Source organism: Nanorana parkeri, unplaced genomic scaffold (genome assembly GCF_000935625.1).
Source record: "Nanorana parkeri isolate BGI_ZX_2015 unplaced genomic scaffold, ASM93562v1 scaffold561, whole genome shotgun sequence".
Taxonomy (NCBI): Eukaryota; Metazoa; Chordata; class Amphibia; order Anura; family Dicroglossidae; genus Nanorana; species Nanorana parkeri.
In genome coordinates, this window is record NW_017306829.1 from 596345 (window position 1) to 617961 (window position 21617).

General features: G+C 41.4%; 1 protein-coding gene across 1 annotated transcript in view; it reads left to right on the top strand.

The window, feature by feature from the left end:
• Nucleotides 1-21617, top strand: part of AVIL (advillin) — a 47518-nt gene that overhangs the window by 23222 nt on the left and 2679 nt on the right. The window contains exons 5-18 of the mRNA XM_018562105.1: nucleotides 769-877; nucleotides 2439-2549; nucleotides 2644-2849; nucleotides 4116-4194; nucleotides 4318-4416; nucleotides 5135-5288; nucleotides 7308-7408; nucleotides 7811-7948; nucleotides 9804-9962; nucleotides 12786-12965; nucleotides 15325-15470; nucleotides 16804-16948; nucleotides 17342-17530; nucleotides 19835-19903. Of these exons, the coding sequence (XP_018417607.1) occupies nucleotides 769-877; nucleotides 2439-2549; nucleotides 2644-2849; nucleotides 4116-4194; nucleotides 4318-4416; nucleotides 5135-5288; nucleotides 7308-7408; nucleotides 7811-7948; nucleotides 9804-9962; nucleotides 12786-12965; nucleotides 15325-15470; nucleotides 16804-16948; nucleotides 17342-17530; nucleotides 19835-19903 (1885 nt within the window). The remainder of the gene's footprint in view (nucleotides 1-768; nucleotides 878-2438; nucleotides 2550-2643; nucleotides 2850-4115; nucleotides 4195-4317; nucleotides 4417-5134; nucleotides 5289-7307; nucleotides 7409-7810; nucleotides 7949-9803; nucleotides 9963-12785; nucleotides 12966-15324; nucleotides 15471-16803; nucleotides 16949-17341; nucleotides 17531-19834; nucleotides 19904-21617) is intronic.

Genomic DNA, 21617 nt, shown 5'->3' on the forward strand with positions numbered 1-21617 from the left:
TATATTTATACAGTATATATACTGTGTATACTGTATATACATACATTTTGGGTGAACTAAAAACACTTTACACATATGCATTGTGCTGTGTTTTTGCAAAATGCATTGGCTTGAATGGTGCCACAACTGCTTATAGATGCTATGGATTGCTGTGTACATGTGATGTGGGTCCAGTCTTAACATGTACCTGAATGCATATATATGTCTTCCAGTGCACATTGGCATGCGTTATACATCCATGCCATGTGTTTATGCTTGAGAAATATGCAGATAGTATGCACATATAGATGTGAGCACATCAACAACTGTATCTGTGGCATGGATTGAGATGATGCGTTTGCAAATGTGCAAACACAAATCACGATAAGTTTGTGGAAGAGACCTCATAGTCTCAGCTATACACAAGATCTCAGCCATAGAGTGGTACATCATTTCATATAATAGCTGCTAGTGTACACAATAAAGAAAGGATAGTATAATACTACAATTCACACATTTATGGTTTTCAGTGATTTAATAATGTTGGTGTGGTTAGAATAGTGCAGTAACATCTTATTATTTTCACTATGCAGATTTTTGTTATAAAATTCAGTACAATGTAATTCTAAGGGGTTAATTCCCTATACTTATCAGTCCCATCTAGGGGTTCTAGTGCTTTGCAAAGGGCATCCACCTGGCTCTATGCTGAACTTTTATATATGAACTCCTTAAAGATCTGATCATTGTTAGTAGAGTTGTGGATCTAGAGTTGTTCTTTACTTTTTTCAGTTACAAGAAAGGAGGTGTGGCGTCTGGCATGAAGCATGTGGATATTAACACATATGATGTGAAGAGGCTGCTTCATGTGAAGGGCAAAAAGAATGTCACAGCTAAGGAGGTAATCCTCAGCACCTACAACTGCCTGCAGGAAGTCCATTAGCTGCTCGTCTTGGCTTTGTCTTGCACCAGTGTGTTTTAAAATAGTGGCCACTCTAGGATGGTATTTTGTGACTATGAACTTTGAGACTTGAGCTCTAATTAATTTAGTCATTTTCTTATTAGGCTTTGGTGGTGGGGTGGATTTCCCTCCTCTTTTTCTATTTCATCTGTTCTTTTCTTTTTCCTGTTTTCTCTTATCCCTTGTTTTCCACTTTCCTCTTTTGCCCACTTCGGATCTTCACTGTCAATACTTTTCCGGAGCTCAGACCTACTGTAGTGGGGTCCCTTGATGGTCTTCTGGATAATCTTCGTAGTGTCAATCACACGTAGTGTCCATCACACCCCATAAAGAGGTCTTATTCCTAAGTGCAGTAACCCACATCAAGTAATTAGAATCCATCTTGTGCTGTTCTGACTGAAGAAGAGTGAATTCTGGTTGGTTTGCTATGGGTTACTGCACTTAGGAATAAGAACTATTTATTGTAATAGAAAACAAAAAGGCTGAGGAGCGCAACTACCTAGGTGCGTGCTACTAAACTTGGTAGGCTAACAATAAACACTCATATAGGTGGTGACTTACTTTCCAGTTGGAGTGTCAGCAGGTATATCTGAAGTGGATTGGCATCCAGAGTCTTTCTGTTCAAATGACGAAAGGTGAGGGACTGACGGCTCCTGAACCGTGGTACAGCGACACAGCAGGCAATGGTACAGTGACACAGCGGGCAATGTCGGCACACAATATTCTGTGCACCCCTGACAGTTGTCCTGAGCACGGCGTGGAGACACACGGTGAGCTGAGTTCCTCAGCCGTTAGTCATCCACTCCTTCCCTCTACAGCTGCCGCGGCTCGGCCTGGCCAGCTGAGTACGTGTGCCTGCAACCTCTTACCGCATCCACGGTTCAGGAGCCGTCAGTCCCTCACCTTTCGTCATTTGAACAGAAAGACTCTGGATGCCAATCCACTTCAGATATACCTGCTGACACTCCAACTGGAAAGTAAGTCACCACCTATATGAGTGTTTATTGTTAGCCTACCAAGTTTAGTAGCACGCACCTAGGTAGTTGCGTTCCTCAGCCTTTTTGTTTTATATTTCAATAAAGAGTTCTTATTCCTAAGTGCAGTAACCCATAGCAAACCAACCAGAATTCACTCTTCTTCAGTCAGAACAGCACAAGATGGATTCTAACTACTTGATGTGGGTTACTGCACTAAGGAATAAGGCCTCTTTATTGAATATGGCCTTTGCAATACCAGAAGACATATCTGTGGGTATATTAAATAAAACTGCAGATGTTTACCTACAAAAAGCAAGGTTTCTGTATAGTTACCTGCAATTGATTCAACCTACTTAATACTTAGGTCCATATGAAATTATATATATTTGCTGAAATGTGCCATATGCAAGACAATCAGCAGCACATGCCTTTTAAAAAGACATTACTGAATTAATTGTATTATATATTATATGATAATGTATTTGTTCTTTTCTTTATCACATGACAGTCTATATTATTTACAGGTGGAGTTGAGCTGGAGCAGTTTTAACCTTGGTGATGTGTTTTTACTGGATCTGGGGAGAGTGGTGGTTCAATGGAATGGACCTGAGAGCAATAAGGCAGAGAGGATGAAGGTAGCTGCTTCCACAAGCATTGTCTTTTACACACTGTTTTTAGTCAAAAGTTCAATGAGTCCAAGCGTAATCAGTTTTGTTTTCTGTTTACTAGGGGATGCTGTTGGCTAAGGACATACGTGATAGGGAAAGAGGAGGCCGAATGGAGATTGCGGTGATTGAAGGAGATAATGAGCAAGCATCGTCTGAGTTATTGAAACTTCTTATCAACACACTTGGAGACAGGACCCAAAACATTAAACCAGGGACTGCTGATGAAGTTGCAGATCAGACACAGAAAGCTAACATCATGCTATACCAGTAAGTAGCATTTCATGTATAGTTGTGTTCCTAGAAAAAAAGCAAGCAAAGGATATTGTTATGTTTTACTGTAATAATTGTACATCATTTGCATGTCATGGAAATAGTGTACTTTGGAACACTGTGAGCAATAGACATGTGCGATTCGTTTTGGAAAGATTAGTTATTCGGACTTGTGGTTATACCCGAATCTCCGAATGACAGAAATGACGAATGCAAACGAATCCGAATTTCCGATAACCAAAATTTTGGACGAAATTTGTTAGCGGTAGTATGTATGAATTTTCGATCCGGGCTAATTTTAGTTGCAGCAAAGTGACATTAGACAAAAGGAAAAAAATGAATTTTTTTTTTTACTGTCCGCAGAAGAAAAAAAATAGCGTGAGGTTCCCCTCCCGATTTATACTAAACTCTTTACGTCCAGTAGGAATGTTAGGAGGGACCCCCCCAAGTTAAAAATAATTTTAAATAGTGCGTGGGGTTCCCCCAAAAAGCCATACCAGGTCCTTTAGGTCTGGTAGGAATTTTAAGGGGGAACCCAATCCCCCAATTATTCCTTATTAAAAAAAATAAAAAAATGGCTCCATCGATGTAATCCAGCGTCAATCATGGCATTCCGTATGAAATCATATGTGATATGATTACATGCTGTTTGGAATAGACGTATGCATCTATCCTGTATCCAGGGACAGTGATCTATTCCAAACCACATGTAATCATATCACATATGATTTCATACGGAGATCCTTCAATCCTCTATTTAGGGCTTAATGAGGAGTAACTCTTAATTATTCTTAAAATGTAATATACTGTATCAGCAAATCCAGAACTGATATTTATTTAAAGAAATGCAGGGAGCGTAAAATATACTCTCCCTGCAGCCTAGAGCCGGCATGGGACACCGTAGCTGTCACACGCCAGCTTTATACTAAGACCTGATCATCAGCTTGTGGTCTCTTCTCCCTGAGAGAACAGTCACCACTCCCTAGGGAACCCATAGCCATGCATTAGCTCGTTATCTGCTGACTTCAGGTCACAGGGGTACATTTACTAGTGTATCCCCAAAGAGAAGTGAAGGCAAAAAAAAGGCTTCTTTTTAAATTAGGAGTTTCTATAGTTTTGTCACTTTCATTAACTGCCATGTTATTATCTTTGTATATTCTGCAGAGTTAGGCTTTTTTTTTTCTTCACAGGATATCGTTTTTACCTAAAATATAGTCAAAAAATATTGAGGAAGTCTATAATAAAATTGCACTTTTGTGTCAGGGTTTCAGATGCTGGTGGACAAATGGAGGTGACAGATATAGCAGCACGACCATTAGTTCAAGACATGTTAAATCACCAGGTGAGTCTAGACCTGTGAAAGACTTACAGTATGATTTATCCAGAATACAAGAATAATAGTTGTATGATAAACTAGAGTCTTATTTATTACTTCTCCACATTGAAGTCTCAATTGTCCCTCTAGGACTGTTACATTTTAGATCAAGGAGGAAACAAAATATATGTCTGGAAGGGAAAAGGAGCGACAAAGACTGAGAGGCAGACTGCAATGTCCAAAGCTTTGGTAACTATATAAAATATATCCATATTCCTCATGATACTAAGATATATTGAGATGTTAAATTAGGTGGTTGATATGTGGTTATTATTCACCATAAATGGTGGGCAAGTCTTCCTAGAGAGACCATGATATTAAATACTTGACGATGTGAAGCTTGTTAAACTTCCTAAATACCCACCCAAATTTAATTGAAGTAAAGTTCGCATGCCATATTTAGGTATATTGTCACATTTGAAGCAAAAGATGTGTCCATGCTGAACCACATTCTCTGTTGATTACTGACTCCGTTGATCATACCTTGATCAAGATAATAAACAGATGAAATGATAAATTATAATGCTCACTAGTTCTAATGACCCTGTTGAGGTCAGTTAGTGCTCATTTGGATTAACTTGTATTTCGTTTATGCTTCCGTTTATTACGGACACTGATCAAGCATAAGCTTGGCTGGGGGTTGCCACTGGTCACTTTAAGAGATTGTACACGGCAGTACATAGCCCATTCTTTTCTCCTCTAGACTCTGCCTATCTTAATTCCAGAAAATAAGTGATGAATCTGATGCATCTGAATGATCCATTAGCATTAATTCTAAAACACAGCATGCTTCTAAATGTTTACCATGGACACTTTTGCTGGACCATCTATTACTGGAAATAGAGCACTAGTAATTGCATATCTGAGATGACCACAGTGGTATTTTTTCCTTTATTGATCTGAACAGGAATTCATTAAAATGAAATCATATCCGCCCAGTACCAACGTAGAGATGGTTAATGATGGAGCTGAATCTGCCATATTTAAACAGCTCTTCCAGAAGTGGACAGTGAAAGATCAGTCAGTAGGTTTAGGGAAGACTTTCAGTACCAGTAAGATTGGTAAGTAGAGTTCACAGCAAATGTACTATTATAAAAACCTGAGCAAAAGAAAAATGTCGCCTTTAGCAGACAGCTATCATTTTATTGCCTATTATTTCACCATCACACAAAGCTGAAAATGAATACGATAAATTTCTAGGGACAAACATCTTCATTTTAGAATGTCAAGTGTCAGTGTGCCATTTCTTTCTGGGACTTCAATTAGCCGTTTACTGTAAAGCTGAAAATACAATTTACTGGCTTCCAGTGGTATATCTTAACTAAAAACACGGTGCTTGCCAAAATTAATTCTGGGATCATGCTTTGGATCTCAAACCCTAAGCTGCACATCTATGCCTAAAATGTATGTTTCATAGATTTACATTTAATGATCTTGGGTGCTCTCCCTCAGCACCCCTGACACAGATCCAGTGCATATCAAGACAAGATGAATATAAACTCTCCATTGGAATGATGGAGACTGCAGTGTGTATGTACAGGACAACTTGACCAGACAGTGAGTCATTTTTAGGAAGAGGCTGTGTGGTGTGAAGCAGACAGGACAGCAAAGATCTCGCTGGTGGGGGGCATCAGAGGCTGCATAGTGTGATTCCGAAGCTCTCCAAATGCCTCTATTCTTTTGGTGGCAGGGAGGAAAACAAGGAAAAGAGCCTTGCCATAGTGCTGCATGATAAATGCCTTAGGAGCATTTAAAATGTGTTGGCAGCAGTTTTATATTTACTTGAATGGAAGTATTTCACAAGCCTTGCAAGTTGTAAGACCTGCCAAACATTGCAGGCAAGCTCAAAATTAACGCTAAGTGACACAAAGTGGTGCAAGCATGCTTTGCGTACTAGACCATTTGTTATTCATGTAAAGAACAATCATTTTCTTTGCAAAGCATTTGGAACGCATTACTAACAAGCAGCAAACATTGGGTTTTATTGCCTGCGTGAATGAAGCTTTCCTTCAACAAACATGGAGGTTGCTAAAGCTGATTTCTCATTTAGAAAATCTGTCTGTCATGTTGACCCTCTTGTTTTAGTACTGTAAGTGGCTAACTTAGAACAAGTATGTAGATCAAGACTTTCTGACTTTCTTGATCTGCATATAGTACGTCAGTGACTCAAAAGCTGTTGAAGCTAAGGGGTCACCTTAACAGCCAAGTAACTAGCATTTGCATAATGAGGTCAGCTTTTACCTCCATGTTTCCTTTTCAGAAAGTACAACATAGATTCAATAGTCCTGCTTCTCAGAATGCCATTATTGCATTAATAACATACATTTTGGTGTGTTAAAGGCATTACTCCACAACACACAACTCACTTATGTGAGCAAGACATGGAAAACAAATTAATTTGGCAGTTCAGGGCATCAGTAACAGTGGCGTAACCAGCGTTATGGGCGCCCGGGGCAGAACATTCTTTTTCGCCCCCCCCCATATTATTTAAACATCCACTAGAACTGTACCCCACACATATATATCAGCTAAGGAACTACAAGTCCAAGCATGCCATCATTGTCCCTGTACACCCCCCACACACACACACATATCACCCAGGGAACGGCAATATCTGGTTGTTGTACAAGGGCAATGAGGGCATGCTGGGACTTGTAGTTCCCTAGCTGATATGTTATGAAGCTGTATTCCACCTGAAAATACTACAATGCCATTATAGAACTAAGAATAGAACATAAAATACAACTTTTTTTTTTCTAATACCTGATTCCTGGATCCACACATCAGTAATAACTAATAGTTTTTAATAATTTTTTTGTAGTGCCTAAATGTTGCAAAATATTTCTCCCTTGTACATCTGCTTGCTGTAGGCACTAAGAGTCTTATTCTCCATACTAAGTTTTACATATACTTTATTCTATGGGTATGCAACAGGGACAAGTTAGACTCCTAGGCATGATATTGACTCATAAGTGAGTCCTAGTTAAGATACTGTCGCTGGTTTGGCCAAGATATAACATATCTAACATATCAGTTTTATGTGAAATTACTGTTAAAACATGCATCCATGTGTATTTCAGCCAAGGTCAGCCAAGAGAAGTTTGATGCTTCCCTACTCCATGCAAAGCCAGCAATGGCTGCTCAGGAGCGTATGGTGGATGATGGAAGTGGAACTGTGGAGGTAAGAGGGCTGATTTTATCATGAAAATCTCCATATGATCCTCATCTATCTCCTATATTCAGGATTCCATATCTGTCTACCATAAGTGTTATACTATTTCTGCAATATATAGCTACAGAAATCCGCCAGGTTTGGTTTTGTGGTAAAGACATTTGGTTGAAGTCAGCAGTAGAATTATTAAAACGCCCTACAATCAGCATTGCTGAGCAACAAATAACATTTCAATTTAGAAAGATCGCACATACAAGGAATGTGTTTACTCACTTTATCCATAAGGCAATCAATTACATTAGTAGGTTTACAATAAAATTATTGGGTCATATAGATAATACATTTAATATGGAAGCTGATCACTATGGTGGTAGGAATTTTCACAGTATACTAACAACGATATTTTCCTAGGTGTGGAGAATTGAGAACTTAGAGCTGGTTCCAGTGGAGGCTCAGTGGTATGGCTTTTTCTTTGGTGGTGACTGTTATCTGGTGCTCTACACATATCAAGTGAACAAGAAACCATACTATGTTCTCTACATATGGCAGGTAAGCAGAAGCAGCTAATAATATTATCAGACATGAATTCAGCTACACTGAGCACGTACATATACTGTCTGTAAACTATTTGACACAAATGGATTTCTTTTTAAAAGCAGAAATCATTAGAAGAGGGGAACATGGTAAAGTATTCCAGTGGTAGGATGTCATTAGTTACACTACAGTTGGTAAAATGAGATCAAAGCAGATTTCCTTATTTGAAACCTTGATATGATTGATCATATATCTCCTATTTGTGGCCAAAGGCATATAGTTATTTGCTAACCTTCAATGGTTTACACAGTGCTGGGACCTGAATCAGTCTTTACCTTATGGTGATAGCAATGTCTGTGAAGTCGTTGATCCATTTTGATCCATTACTAATAGCAGGGCAAGGGACTGTGTTGCCTTTCCATGTATGATAAGTGCCTTCTGACTGCCTGAGGTTCTTTTTGCTAACCTCTGGCAAAAACATCCAGAGCTGGTCATGTCATGTAAGATTAGATCAAGTATTTTTGTAGTCAGAGAGACTTTATGGGTTGTGTGGAATATTTACACCCAATCAACTATTGAACCAATGTCAAGCAACAATTTTTAGATACCAAAAATACTACACTCTAACATTTGCAAAGATTCTTATAACAAATGGAAGCATTGCTAGCATACTCCTGTTCTAGCCAATTGCATGCTTTATTTGCTTCAATCACTGGCCCTTATCACTAAACATAGAAGCTGAGTTACAAACTCGAGAACTATAAAAAATATAGGGGGGAATTTTATCATAGCAATTGCGAGTGTTTGAACTTCCACGGAAAATTATTGATGCACTTTGCGCCAGATTTATGATGCTAGTGTAATGTTGTTGATAAATGAGATTTAATAGACTCCAGTTAAGAAGATTCGTAACTCCAGGCAAAAGGTTTTACTGCTACTCCTTGAAGAAGTGGTCATGGTCATGGTCTTAAGTAGCGATTGTTTTCTTAGGTGATGCTCCAGTTTCAGGCAGCCCAGAACAAGTGCAGATGAAAACAGGTGCAAAAAACATGCAATTGAAAAAGTAGTGCAAGCTCTAGTCAAAACAGGTGCAAAACATGTGCAGGTGGAAAAGTAGTGCAAGCTCTAGTCAAAACAGGTGCAAAACATGTGCAGATGGAAAAGTAGTGTAAGCTCAGGTCAAAACACATGCAGATGGAAAAGTAGTGTAAGCTCAGGGCAAAACAGGTGCAAAACACGTGCAGATGGAAAAGTAGTGTAAGCTCAGGTCAAAACAGGTGCAAAACATGTGCAGATGGAAAAGTAGTGCAAGCTCTAGTCAAAATGTTAAAAGACAGATTTGCACATAAAAAAAAAATGATCTTAGAGGCTAAAACTGTCGCAATTGCTTTGATAATTTACCCTCATAGTCTTTTAATTCTGAGCCTTTTCTATTGCCATCAGTGGAAGTACATGGTCCTGGCTCTCTGTAAGTCCCTTCTGGACTGGACTGTTCATCACCTGAGTTCTATATAAATTTAAACTACATAACAGTTGTCTAGCAATCCATGGAGTATTGAAATACAGGTGGACACGTGTTCTGCCCGTGTCAGGAGCCTTGCGCCCCACGGGGTCAGGAAAAGGGCCCTTTCTCTTCGGAAGATGGACCATTTGACACACCCAAGTGCACTTTTTGTGTGTGTGTTGACATGCACTTTTTTTTTCACTATGGTGTTCACTTTTTACATGCCCTCCGCGGGCTTAAAAAAAACAAAAAAAAAACACAATATTGGAATGGAATATTTCTCTTTAGTTGAAATGATTGAGTTTGGGTAAGCTCACAATGATATTTTTTTCTCCCCTATTGCTAATGCTGCTCTCTAACTGGCAGGGACGCCATACATCACAAGATGAACTAGCGGCTTCGGCCTTCCTGGCTGTTCAGCTTGATCAAAAGTATAAGGGAGAGCCGGTACAGGTGCGAGTATGCATGGGAAAGGAACCTCGACACTTCATGGCCATTTTTAAAGGAAAAATGGTTATTTTTGAGGTAAAATTTATACTAAAATGAGTGTATGTTTAGTTTTATAGTGTACCCTTTATTAACAAAAGCATTTAAATGCAAATAAGGCTGCCGGTCAGCATAGGGGTATTTGCAACCCCTGCAAATGTTATCCTGGGCCACCAATTGTAACAGGTCTGTGACATATTTATCTCTGGGGATGAGACAGATGTCCACTTTACACAGACGCACAATTATGAAGTAGTCAGGGTAGGTTTTATTCTGTTGTTATGAACATATAGCTGAAGCTGCCTTATCATTATTAATCTGGCTTATATCTGCCTCTCTGCCCCTATGTGGCACTGCCATGCAGAATTGATAGATGTTCCCCTGTGCAGTTTAATGTTTTTTATCCTTTGAAGGAAAAGTTCATCTTTTTTTTGTAATCTCCCAGCTGCCCTTACAACAACCTTAAAGTAATATTAAAGTCAAAAGGTTTTTAAGCTATTTCAAATGCTGATTAAATCACTTACAATGGATGCTGCATCTTGATGTTTAAAAGTTTTAGTTTCCTTGCAGAATCAGCTGGTCCAATGAGCACTGGTCCTGACTTCCTGTTTTAGAGTGACTCCTTTCTCAGTGTGCTATGCAGCCACCCATGTGTGTGCTAGTAAGCTGTGTGTTTCTCCACAAACATACAGAAACAGTAAATCAAGCTACTCCCCTCCCCCCTGGCCCCTTCTCCAAGCTAGTAGATGAACAGTTGCCAAAGTCTTTTGTGATCTTGCACTGGACAGGAAGTTCAGGGAAGCTGAGCTAAGAGACTTGGAAGCAGCTGTTCAGAAACATGATGATTGTAGTATTTGGACAAAAATGTAAAGTAATGCTTTGCTGGGCAATGTTTAATTGTTTGATCTGGATTCACTATTGGAAAAAAGTTTGAGAGTTTAATACTACTTTAAACATACTCAGCCCAGCCATCCCCCAACAAGTCCTATTTGACGGTGGCCTCCCGCATTGGGTGCAGCCCGGTCGGTATAAATCTGGTGTCAGGATGCCCGTCTTTCTATAGACTTGAATAGGATATTGCTTTTGAAGTATGGGTACGTCCCATTCAAATCTATGAGACATTAGTTCACAGACGCGGGCAGCCTGGCACTAAATTTCGAATGGCCAAGCTGTAGAGGCCACTGCCAGAGGAGGTAATTAATCACTTCTGGGGGAGAGGGGGGTGTAGTCTGTGCATGATCAGAGGGCTACGGAAGCAGTCTTGTTTTTTTTAATGAATGTATCCTTTAAAGCCTTGGTTCTCAACTGGCGGGTCGCGACTCCGTGTTCAGTGGGTCACTGCATGCCTTCCACTTTTCTAGGTGAGAGGCTACCCTGCCTCCCCCCAGCACAGCACTGTTCATTCTTAAACAGAGCAGCCATTCAAAATATGACTTGAGGTGGGGTGGGCTGGGGATATGCCGCGAGGGAGCTCCATCCATACATGCATTGCTTATAGCTCCCTCGCATGTCCTGTAGAGGTGCCTGGACTGGAAAGACATCACATTCTGGCTCCCGCCACCTCTACAGGGTGCGCATGGGAGCTGTACAAGCAATGCATGTATGGATGGAGCTCCATCACAACACAGCAGCCCACACTGCCATGCATTCAATTGCAGTGCGACTTGGGTCGTGAATTAATGATGGAGGACAAATGAGGGTCCTGAGGTTACACAGGTTGAGAACCACTGCTTTAAAGTACAATATATGTATTGCCAAAACCTTTTTTTTGGTTTAAAAAACAAAAACAAACCTTAGGGAAGAGTCCTGTCATGGGTTAAATGTTGTTCTTTCCCCTTCATAGGTAGAATACCAGTATTGTTTTTTAGGTATGCAGTATCTATAAAAATGTTTCTTCTAAGTTCAGAAAGTAGAGAACCCCTTCTGCCAAAAGAGGGGAACAGAAATGGAAGTCACCCCCTCCCTCTTGGAATCTCACCATACTGTTAACTGATAGCTGCTCTAGCAAATCAGTGCCTTCTTCATACATGTGGCAAACTCAAATACAAGCCTTTGGCCAGTGCTTGCCAAATCAGTCCCCTAAATTCATGATTTTTGGCAATTTGGGGTTTTCTGAAATGTAACTTATAAAAGCTGAGCATTGTTTTATTTCTTTACAAAACACTGCTGCTGCCTTGACTTCCAAGAGCATTCCCACACTCTGTGTGAAGGGAAATGGCTCTTGGAGATGTAGTTCTAGAGGCATGTCTAAGGCCACATTCACACCTAGGCAACAGTGTTTTTGAGCGTACTTGTGCTCCTTTTCATTGCGCGATTTTGCACAAGTTTTACACTCGTATATTAAGTTGCGTGTTTTGTGACATATCAATGTAAATGTGAAACGTGCACAAAATAATCGTGTTGCACTTGTTGTCTTTGTTGACAAATGGCACTGATCTAGCAAAAAAAAAAAGTTCATGTAGGTTTTTCCAGCAACAGGCGTTTTTCTATGCGCGACACTACGCTCAGGTGTGGACGGGGGCTTTAGAAATAAATGGGATTTCTTGTCTTGAGCGCTTCAGTGCAGACAAATACACACAGCAAAATGCCTAGGTGTGAAGTCAGTAGGAGCTGAACTCCAGCAGTTGCCCCTGCAAGCATATAACATGCATGGTAATGATACCCCAGGGAGTAATAAAAGCTGCAGGAACAAGGTAAAAGTAAAAGAAAAAGATAATACTGGGACATGCTCCAAAGGGGAACAGGGAGGTTTGGAGGTACATGTAGGTAAATCCTGGGTTTAAACTTTAATAAATGAATTTGGACATAGAGCTTTTATCTACTGGTTTTCTGAATCCTTGTATTGTATCCTTTTCTGTGTAGGGGGGTACATCCCGCAAGGGAAATGAAGATCCTGAGCCACCTGTCAGACTGTTTCAGATTCACGGCTCAGAAGCTTCCAATACCAAAGCTGTAGAAGTTCCTGCATATGCATCTTCTCTTAACTCCAATGATGTTTTCCTGCTGAAAACACAGAGTGAGCACTACCTGTGGTATGGAAAGGTGAGTCTGAGATGACTGCGGTAAGAAACTATTTAGTAGTAGCAATACAATAATTTAAAGATGATCTTGAGGCAAACAACTAAATACAGAGGTGAAAAACATATATTGGAGATTTCTTGCTTACTATGGGATTTGTATTTCTGTCCATACAATCCTAGGATTTATACAGCCCTGCCAGATTGTATAGCAAGGCTGTAAAATGTGTTAACTTATATAATTCCAGCTTGTGATTGGACTGTAATGCTGTTTTCACATGCTGGGTTCTGTGATTCGTGCGGCAAGAACCTATGGATTTTTGCAGTTTGAGATAGATTGTGCCTGGATGCATCTATCCTGTGTCCGGCAACAATTCTAGCCCGAACCACAGGAAATTGTACCATGTAGACATGTACACAGCATAAAAATTGGATGAAAATTAAAAACATTTTCATTTGATGAAATAAATAATTATGCTGTTTCGGATTCAGGGGCAATGAACCTTTGAATCTGAAATTGCACATTTAAATAGAACACATGGTGGCCATATTGGCCACCAGCACATTCTGCGTATGCACGCTGCCATCTTAGAGGCAGAGCGCATGACGTCACATGGTGTTGGGTGATGTCATAAGCATTTATGGGTGCCGCCGTCTTGGTGCACATCATGTGGCGTCAGGTGCTCCACTTCCAAGATGGTGACGCGCATGCGCAGGACGTGCCGGTGGCCAATATGGCCACTGTCTGTTCTGTAAAAGAATGAATATATGCCCGAATATAGTTTTTTGTATATTCGGGCATGTAATAATTCCTTACTTCATATTCGGCCGAATTAACGAAATTTCATTGATTTGCATCCGAATCCCAATGCACTATGTCTAGTACCATGTATAATTGCATGCGGACTGCCGCTGACAGATGCTATCGCTGTTACACTGTCATTAACTTAATGGGTACAGCAGCCACATCTGGATGGGGATACCTGGGATTCCTGCCACAAGAATCAGTAGGTCCCAGAATGACAACAAAGTCCACATGTGAATGGGGCCTAAAAGAGCAGCAATAGTTCACCCCTCTATCAACACACTGCAGTACAGGGTATTACAGGGGCCTAATATCATGTCACATTTAGGTACTATATAATAAAATCCCTCAAAATGGAGATGATCCAATCAAAGGTAAATTACACTATATATCAATTACAAACAAATATAAAAAAAATCTTTATTGAATATTGTACAAAAAAAGAAATAACACACACACATTTACAGTTTTGTATTATGATTTTGTATATTAAAGTTTTTTTTCCTCCAGCATACTGAATACATTAGCCCATTGAATTGATTAAATAAAGCAATCTAATTTATGAATTAAGATCATGTTATAAATTCAGTATCTTAAATGTGACCATTCAACTTATTTATATTCAATAGGTTGTAATAGCAGTGCAGTCTTAGACCATCCACAGGTGTCACATACCGTATGTTACACTTTTGTTGTTGTCTCCACATTTGTTCCGTTTATATGCTTATATGGTCAGCTGTTAGCCCCTTATATAGACATTCCATGGAATTAAATGGATGTATAAATAATATATAATTAATAAATAATTATCCAGTATGATATGCAATGCTTTCAGTAATGAAATAGTAACTTTATTGAATGTTTTGAAGGCCATATTGCAGTTACCACTGGGACCACTAAATATATGTTGGATACAAAGTTGATTTCTAAAACTTCCACCCAGCCATATGCTGGGCTAATGCCATTTGCACTGCATTCACACCACTAGATGGAACCGAGGAGCATTAGAAGTTCCTATACTACTTGTTTCCATCTAGTGGTGGGAATGGTGTGGGAATGGCATTAGCCCAGCATATGGCTGGGTGGAAGTTTTAGAAATCAACCCCAAAGTGACAAGTGGAACTTGGGATATTATAAATAGTGTATACTTATTATAGGGCAGAAATGTCACCTTTATTCATTAAATCATAATGCCAAGCCAAGTTTGTTTTAATGTTTTTAAATATGTATTTTAATATTTTCTTTTTTTGTGCAATATTTCTTAAAGATTTTACATATTTGTTATAAATGGATTTATTGTATAAATTGCACTGGATTATCTCCATTTTAAGGGATATTATTGTATAGTTATGATTTGATATTTGGGAGTGCCATTCCTATCAAAGTTGGTATAACATGTTTCAGGTATAAGTCGTGCCCAAATAGAGCACTTAGATTTAACTATACTTACATTTCATTATGTTTTAATGAATTAATAACTGCATTAAATAATGTTTTTATATCTGCCTGGCGGTTAGCTTTAAGACAAGTCTAAATCATTTAAGACCATTATAAATAAACATCCTAAATTATTTTACAGGGGTCAAGTGGAGACGAAAGAGAAATGGCCAAGCAACTGGCAACCATTTTGACTGATGGCGCTGAGGAGACCCTGGCAGAGGGACAAGAGACTGTACAGTTTTGGGAGATTCTGGGTGGCAAAGCCCCATATGCCAGTGACAAGAGGTATAGCTTGTTGATCTGGTTGCTCACATTTAACAGTTTACAAAAGTACAGATTCCTGCCCTTAGTCTTACAGGTGCGGCTTGAGCTTTTCTAGATTTAGATCAGGCACTTTACTCTAAAGCTGGCCATACACCTATAGATTATCTGCAGATTTTCTATGGTCAGATGGAAAAAGTGCAACAGATTCCTCCATCTACCCTAAACTGTGTGGATGGAGGAATCTCCCACTGGGCCAAGCTTCAGTATCTTGCTAGTCGGCCCCACTGGCTCTCAAAACACCTGAACAATGCCTGCATCCAATCAGATTGCTCAGGTATTTTGTCGGCCAATGGGGCCGACTAGCAGGATACTGAAGCTTGGCCCAGTGCGAGATTTCTCCATCCACACAGTTTAGCATAGATGGAGGAATCTGTTGAACCTTTTGCATCTGACCATAGAAAATCTGCAGATAATCTATAGGTGTATGGCCAGCTTTAGTCCAACAAGCTTGTGGGACTGCAAACTAGAAGAGTGGACAGGTGTGACTTAGGGGTCTATTCACGAAGCTGCCGAAGGATCTAGCTGTAGCTTCGGCCGATCCTTCGGCTAGCTTCGGCCCCAGGACCCCTTTGGTTCAGTAGAACCGAAGGGGTGCTGTACGGGCCATTCAAAATAGCCCGTACAGCTCCCGAACGTGGCCGAGCAGCTCAGTTGAGCCGAACGCATATGCCGAGCGGCCGGCCGACAGCCTGCTTCTGACAGCTGGGCGGAGCCAGCCGTGATCTGGCTGTGGTCACTTGCAGAGAGATCAGCGTCCCTGGTTACCTGCTAACTAGGGACACTGATCTCCAAACAGCAAACTCTCCCGGGCGCTCTGGGAGTCTCCCGCTCCCGGCCGCCAAGGAGAGAAACACTGCTGTTTCCTTTTTTTTTTCTTTATTCTGACAGGGAGCGATGTCAGAAAAAAATTCCCATTGGAAAGATCTGGTGCTGTGATTAAATGTGGATCATAGTGTTTCCTTTGAACAAGATCCTAGAAACTGAACGTGACAGCTCTGACTGAGAGCAAGGAAATATAAAGAGGAACATCTGATGACTCATTTAAAAGAACAATGGGGGGGAATTTATCAAAACTGGAGCAGTTGCCTTTAGAAACCAATCAGCTTCTCTTTTCAGTTTGTTCAGTTAAGGTTTGAAAATGAAAGGTGATGCTGATTGGTAGCCATGCACAGCCGCTCCAGATTTTGTCTGCTCCAGTTTTGATACATTTCCCTCAATATGTTTGACTGAGTTTCACCCTGACAGTAACAGAATGGCATTGTATTTCTATTTAATATCTGAATTTTACTTCCAGGCTTCAGCAGGTAGTGGGAGATGTCCAGCCACGGCTCTTTGAATGCTCCAACAAGACTGGACGCTTTATCGCCACTGAAATCACAGACTTTAACCAAGATGATCTAGACTCAAGTGATGTCATGCTCCTGGACACATGGGATCAGGTTAGAGAAGACTGCCAATGTTGTGTCAGGACAGGCACATAGCAGACATAGGGGTTGATTTACTAAAGGCAAATAGGCTGTTCACTTTGCAAGATAATTTGCCCTTTGCTGGGGAAGTTTTCCTTAGCTTAGTGAATGGGATAAAGCTCTGCTGACTTCCATCATCCAATCATATGCAAGCAAAAATTCAGTTTTTTCCCCCTGCATGTGATTGGGTATTCTTTGCTCAGTGAATTTTCACCACATTCACTAATGGAAAATTCCCTTGCAAAGTGAACAGTCATTTTGCTTTTAGTAAATCAATCTCATAATGTTTATGCAAATTTAATTTAATTTGAAAGCATTCTAAAGCTAGAAACCTACTATATAAATTATTTACTTGTTTCCCTTCAGATATTTCTGTGGATTGGTTCTGAGGCCAATGATGTTGAGAAGAAGGAGGCATCAGCGACAGCTCTGGAGTATCTGAAGACTCATCCCAGTGGCAGAGACCCAGAAACACCCATTCTGATCATCAAGCAGGGATTTGAGCCACCAAACTTCAGAGGATGGTTTCTTGCCTGGGACCCACTCAAATGGAGTGTAAGATATAATAATACACCTAAAAATGTTCTCACCACTACAGAATTGAATGTACAATGCATAGGAAAGCATTTCAAATGTCACATTACATTTTATGAACAAAAAAGTGCAGCATACCTGCATAAGGTTATTAATGCATAGCTCACTTCCAGAGGCACATCTACAAAAAAATTGTGCCCCTGGCGTTCTGCCCAGCTCATGTCACTGGTTGCCAGGAGCTGGGCCGGACTCCAGAGCTTTCCTGGTTGCTAAGAGCTGGGCAGAGAGATGTGTATCATGAGATCATACCCTGTGCAGTGGCGTATTTACCGCGAGGCAAACAAGGCGTTTTCCTGGAGCGGCACTTTGCAGGGGGGCGGCATTTTTCGCCCCCCTGCAAAGAGGAAAGCTGGGGACGGGCGCACAAGATCAAGCAGCCTCGGCTGCCTTATCAGGGGGCTGCTAATGGGGCCTGGCAGTGAGCTGCCGGGTGTACGAGGAAGTGGAAGCAACATGCAGAATGGAAGCAGGCTGGGGAGCTGCAGGTAAGAGGAGCAGCATGTGTGCAGGGAAAGTGACCCTCCACAGCCCATCATATATCCTGCACAGCCCACCCTAAAGTCTCTGTGCAAGGTCTATGGTGGGCTCTGGGGGGGTTTGCAGGGACTCAGATGGGCAGTGCAAGGTCTATGTTGGGATGTGCAGGGTCTATGATGGTCTCAGCCTGACATGCTGCAGTGCCCACCAGAGATCCTTTACAGCCCACTTGAGACCCCGGCTTTCCTGCAACACTAAGGCATCATTCCCACTGCTTAAGGCTGTGACACGCTGCACACGAAGCAGCGCGCGCGGCCTTCGCGAGCAGTGCGTCATATAATTTTCTCCTTGGCATCTCAGCTTAAGAGAGCTCACGTAGCTGAGCGTGCCGAGATGAAATATTTCATCTTCAGCCAATTGGCTCGCGCTGGTATAAACCAGCGCGATGTCTGGCTGGTTGTTACGCACGAGCTGATTGGCTGAAGGTGCAGTCCATCATGTGCCTGCACTCAGCTCACACACTGCACGCAAAGCTCCTTGCTGGACAGCTTTGCTTCGCTCTGCACGGCTTTGCGTGCAGTTTGTCACGGCCTTCAGAGTTGGCCCATAAATATCCATCCTGTCTGTGTCCAAGTACGGACATCCGGTGAGCGTATGGCTGCGTCCTCTCATAGGGATGAACAGGCTGCTGCGTACAAATCATACGCAGCACCTGTCCTTCCCGGGAAAAGGTGGAACTAATTTAGATGGGGGGTGCCAAGTTTCGTTTTGCCTAGGGCAGCACGAAACCTAAATACACCACTGGCCCTGTACCGAGTAATCAGGAATAACTCCCCCCCATCCTTTCAGGCACCTTATGTGGCTGAGGGCTCTAATCCTAGTTGTGTTTAACAACCAGGGCCCCGGCTGACAATCAGGAACCAATCGGCTTGATTGCTGATCATGTGATCACTATGTCAGCTATGACATAGTGAACACATGCTGGCTGGAGGTTCAGGGGCGTATTACCGCGAGGCAAACTAGGCGTTTGCCTAGGGCGGCACCCTCCTCCTGGGCGGCTGCTCCGCTGGACTGCCATTTTCTCAGTACAGTGTTTAAGTGTTCAGTCCTGAAGGCTGCACATTCGCTCTGTATGCCGTGAAACATTCATACCACCAGAACTCTGGAGAAGATCTGACACTGCTGGAGCTTGTGCCTTAGCCAGAGCTTTCTGCCACTTGCTGGTGACACAGAAGATCCACCGTGTTGTGTAACAATAAGGCATTACAGTACATGATGAATGAATTAGACTGGTGTCTAATTCCATTAGCTCCAAATCCATTTTGAATGAACAGAGAACTAAGAGAGCAACAACTCTCTTAAAGAGGAAATTGTTGGGAGGGTAATGAAGGCATGTGAGCAACTCTCAGGGATGCAGGGAAGAGTGTGGGTTATGGATGAGGTATTGGTCGACTGCAGAGCGATAATGGGTGCATTAAAAATACTGTTTCAGTAAAATTGGGAAGAACAGATACAGTACATGCAGGAGGAGAAGCATTACTTAGACATTGCAAAGGCTAATTATAGTACAGGACTGATCCATGATTGTGAATCATGGACAAAACGAATCTAATTCATTGTAAAATAAGCTTTACAGCCTTGCAGTTGTGTCTTTACATCTATGATTGGATCATTCCATGGCAGAATTCTTCTCCCTTTTTGGTCCCACGTGTGATTTTAGAATAATAGAAATACCTAAAATAAAGAGCAGATGACAACACCTTTTGTCATTCCCTTGTTTTCTTGTAGGGTGGCAAATCATACGAAGAGCTGAAGAAAGAACTAGGTGATACTGGAGCCATAGACAGGATCACAAAGGTAATGTTTTAAGGTGTTCAAATTCTAACATGACAAAACCTATTGTGCTATTTGCACTGTTTTTTTGCAGCCTTACCACATGACAAGACAGTGGAAACAACACTGTTTAAATATTTAACTGAGATATATATATATATTTTGCCTCTTAAATGTCACTTTGCTGCAACGAACGAACGAAACGAATTTTCGCACGGATTTCCGCTAAAGAATTTCGTCCGAATCCGAATTGCCTTTCGGACCCGAATTCCGAAATAAAGCAAGATCCGAATCGAAACGAAACTAAAACACATTTTTTGCTGGTGCACATGTCTAGTATTTAATAATCCATTTATTTCTATTATGAAACATATATACTGTATAAACAATGTGTAGTTGGGCAAGTGTGAATGTAAAGGTTAGACATGTGCGATTCGGTTCGTTCCGAAATTCGTTTTGAACGAATTTTCGGAAATTCGGAGATTCGGATGCATCCGAATTCCGAATTACAGCTAAGACGAATGCAAACGAATCCGAAATTCCCGATTTCCCGAAATTCGTTATTGGACGAATTTCGTTGCATTTTAACCTAAACGTCCACTGGCCACACAGGTGGAATGCCACATAGGCTGCTGTTTTGCCACACAGGCAGATTGCCACATAGGCTGACGGCCAAGTCAACTAATATTTAAAGTTTTTTTTTTTTTCTTTGGTTTTGAATTGGCATTCTCCTAACATTCCTACCAGACCTAAAGGGTCTGGTATGAATTGGGGGGGAACCTCAGGCTTTTTTTTGAATTGGGGGGAACCTGCAGGCAGTCTGCAGAAGATGAAAAAAAAAAAAAAACTTTATTAGTACACCTGAACACAGACATACCCACCTGCCTGCTGCCACAATATATATACTGCCTGGCCAAAACGTTAAAAGCCTGTGGGGCAGTGTTATGATCTGGAGTTGCCAGAGCTGGTCAGGTCTAGGTTCAGCAATGTTATGTCCCCAAAAATGAGGTCCGCTGCCTACCCGAATATACTGAATGACCACGTTTTTCTACCAGTGGCTTTTTTCTTCCCTGATGGCACGGGTATATTTCATGACAATGCCAGGATGCATCGGGCTCATTTTGTGAAAGAGGAGCATGAGACATCATTTTCACTACAGAGTCCATACCCTACCCCTATTGAGAATCTTTGGCATGTGCTGGAGAACACTTTGCACAGTGCTTCGTCTCTCCCATCATCACTACAAGATCTTTGTGAAAAATGAATGCAACTCTAGATGGAAATAAATGTTGCGACATTGCATAAGCTTATTGAAATGATGCCACGGTGAATGCGCCATAATCAAAGTGGTCCAACAAAGGTTTAGAGCAGCGTTTTTCAACCACTGTGCCGCGGCACACTAGTGTGCCGTGAGATATTTTCTGGTGTGCCGTCAATAAATCGTTAATTTCTTTGATCGATCAAAATTATTTTGATCGATCAAAGTTACTCACCTCTCCGCCGCCTTCCGGGTCTTCTGTCGGAGATCCGGTGACGTCACGGACATCGACGTCACCGGACTCCTCCCCCCTTCCCCGAGTGGCTCTGTCGGCTAACGAAGGGAAGGGGGGAGGAGTCGGGTGATGTAGTTGTCCGTGATGGGTAACGAAGGGAAGGAGGGAGGAGTCCGGTGATGTCACGGACAGACTCCTCCCCCTTCCCTTCGTTACCTGACGGAATCACTTGGGCTGAGTCTCCT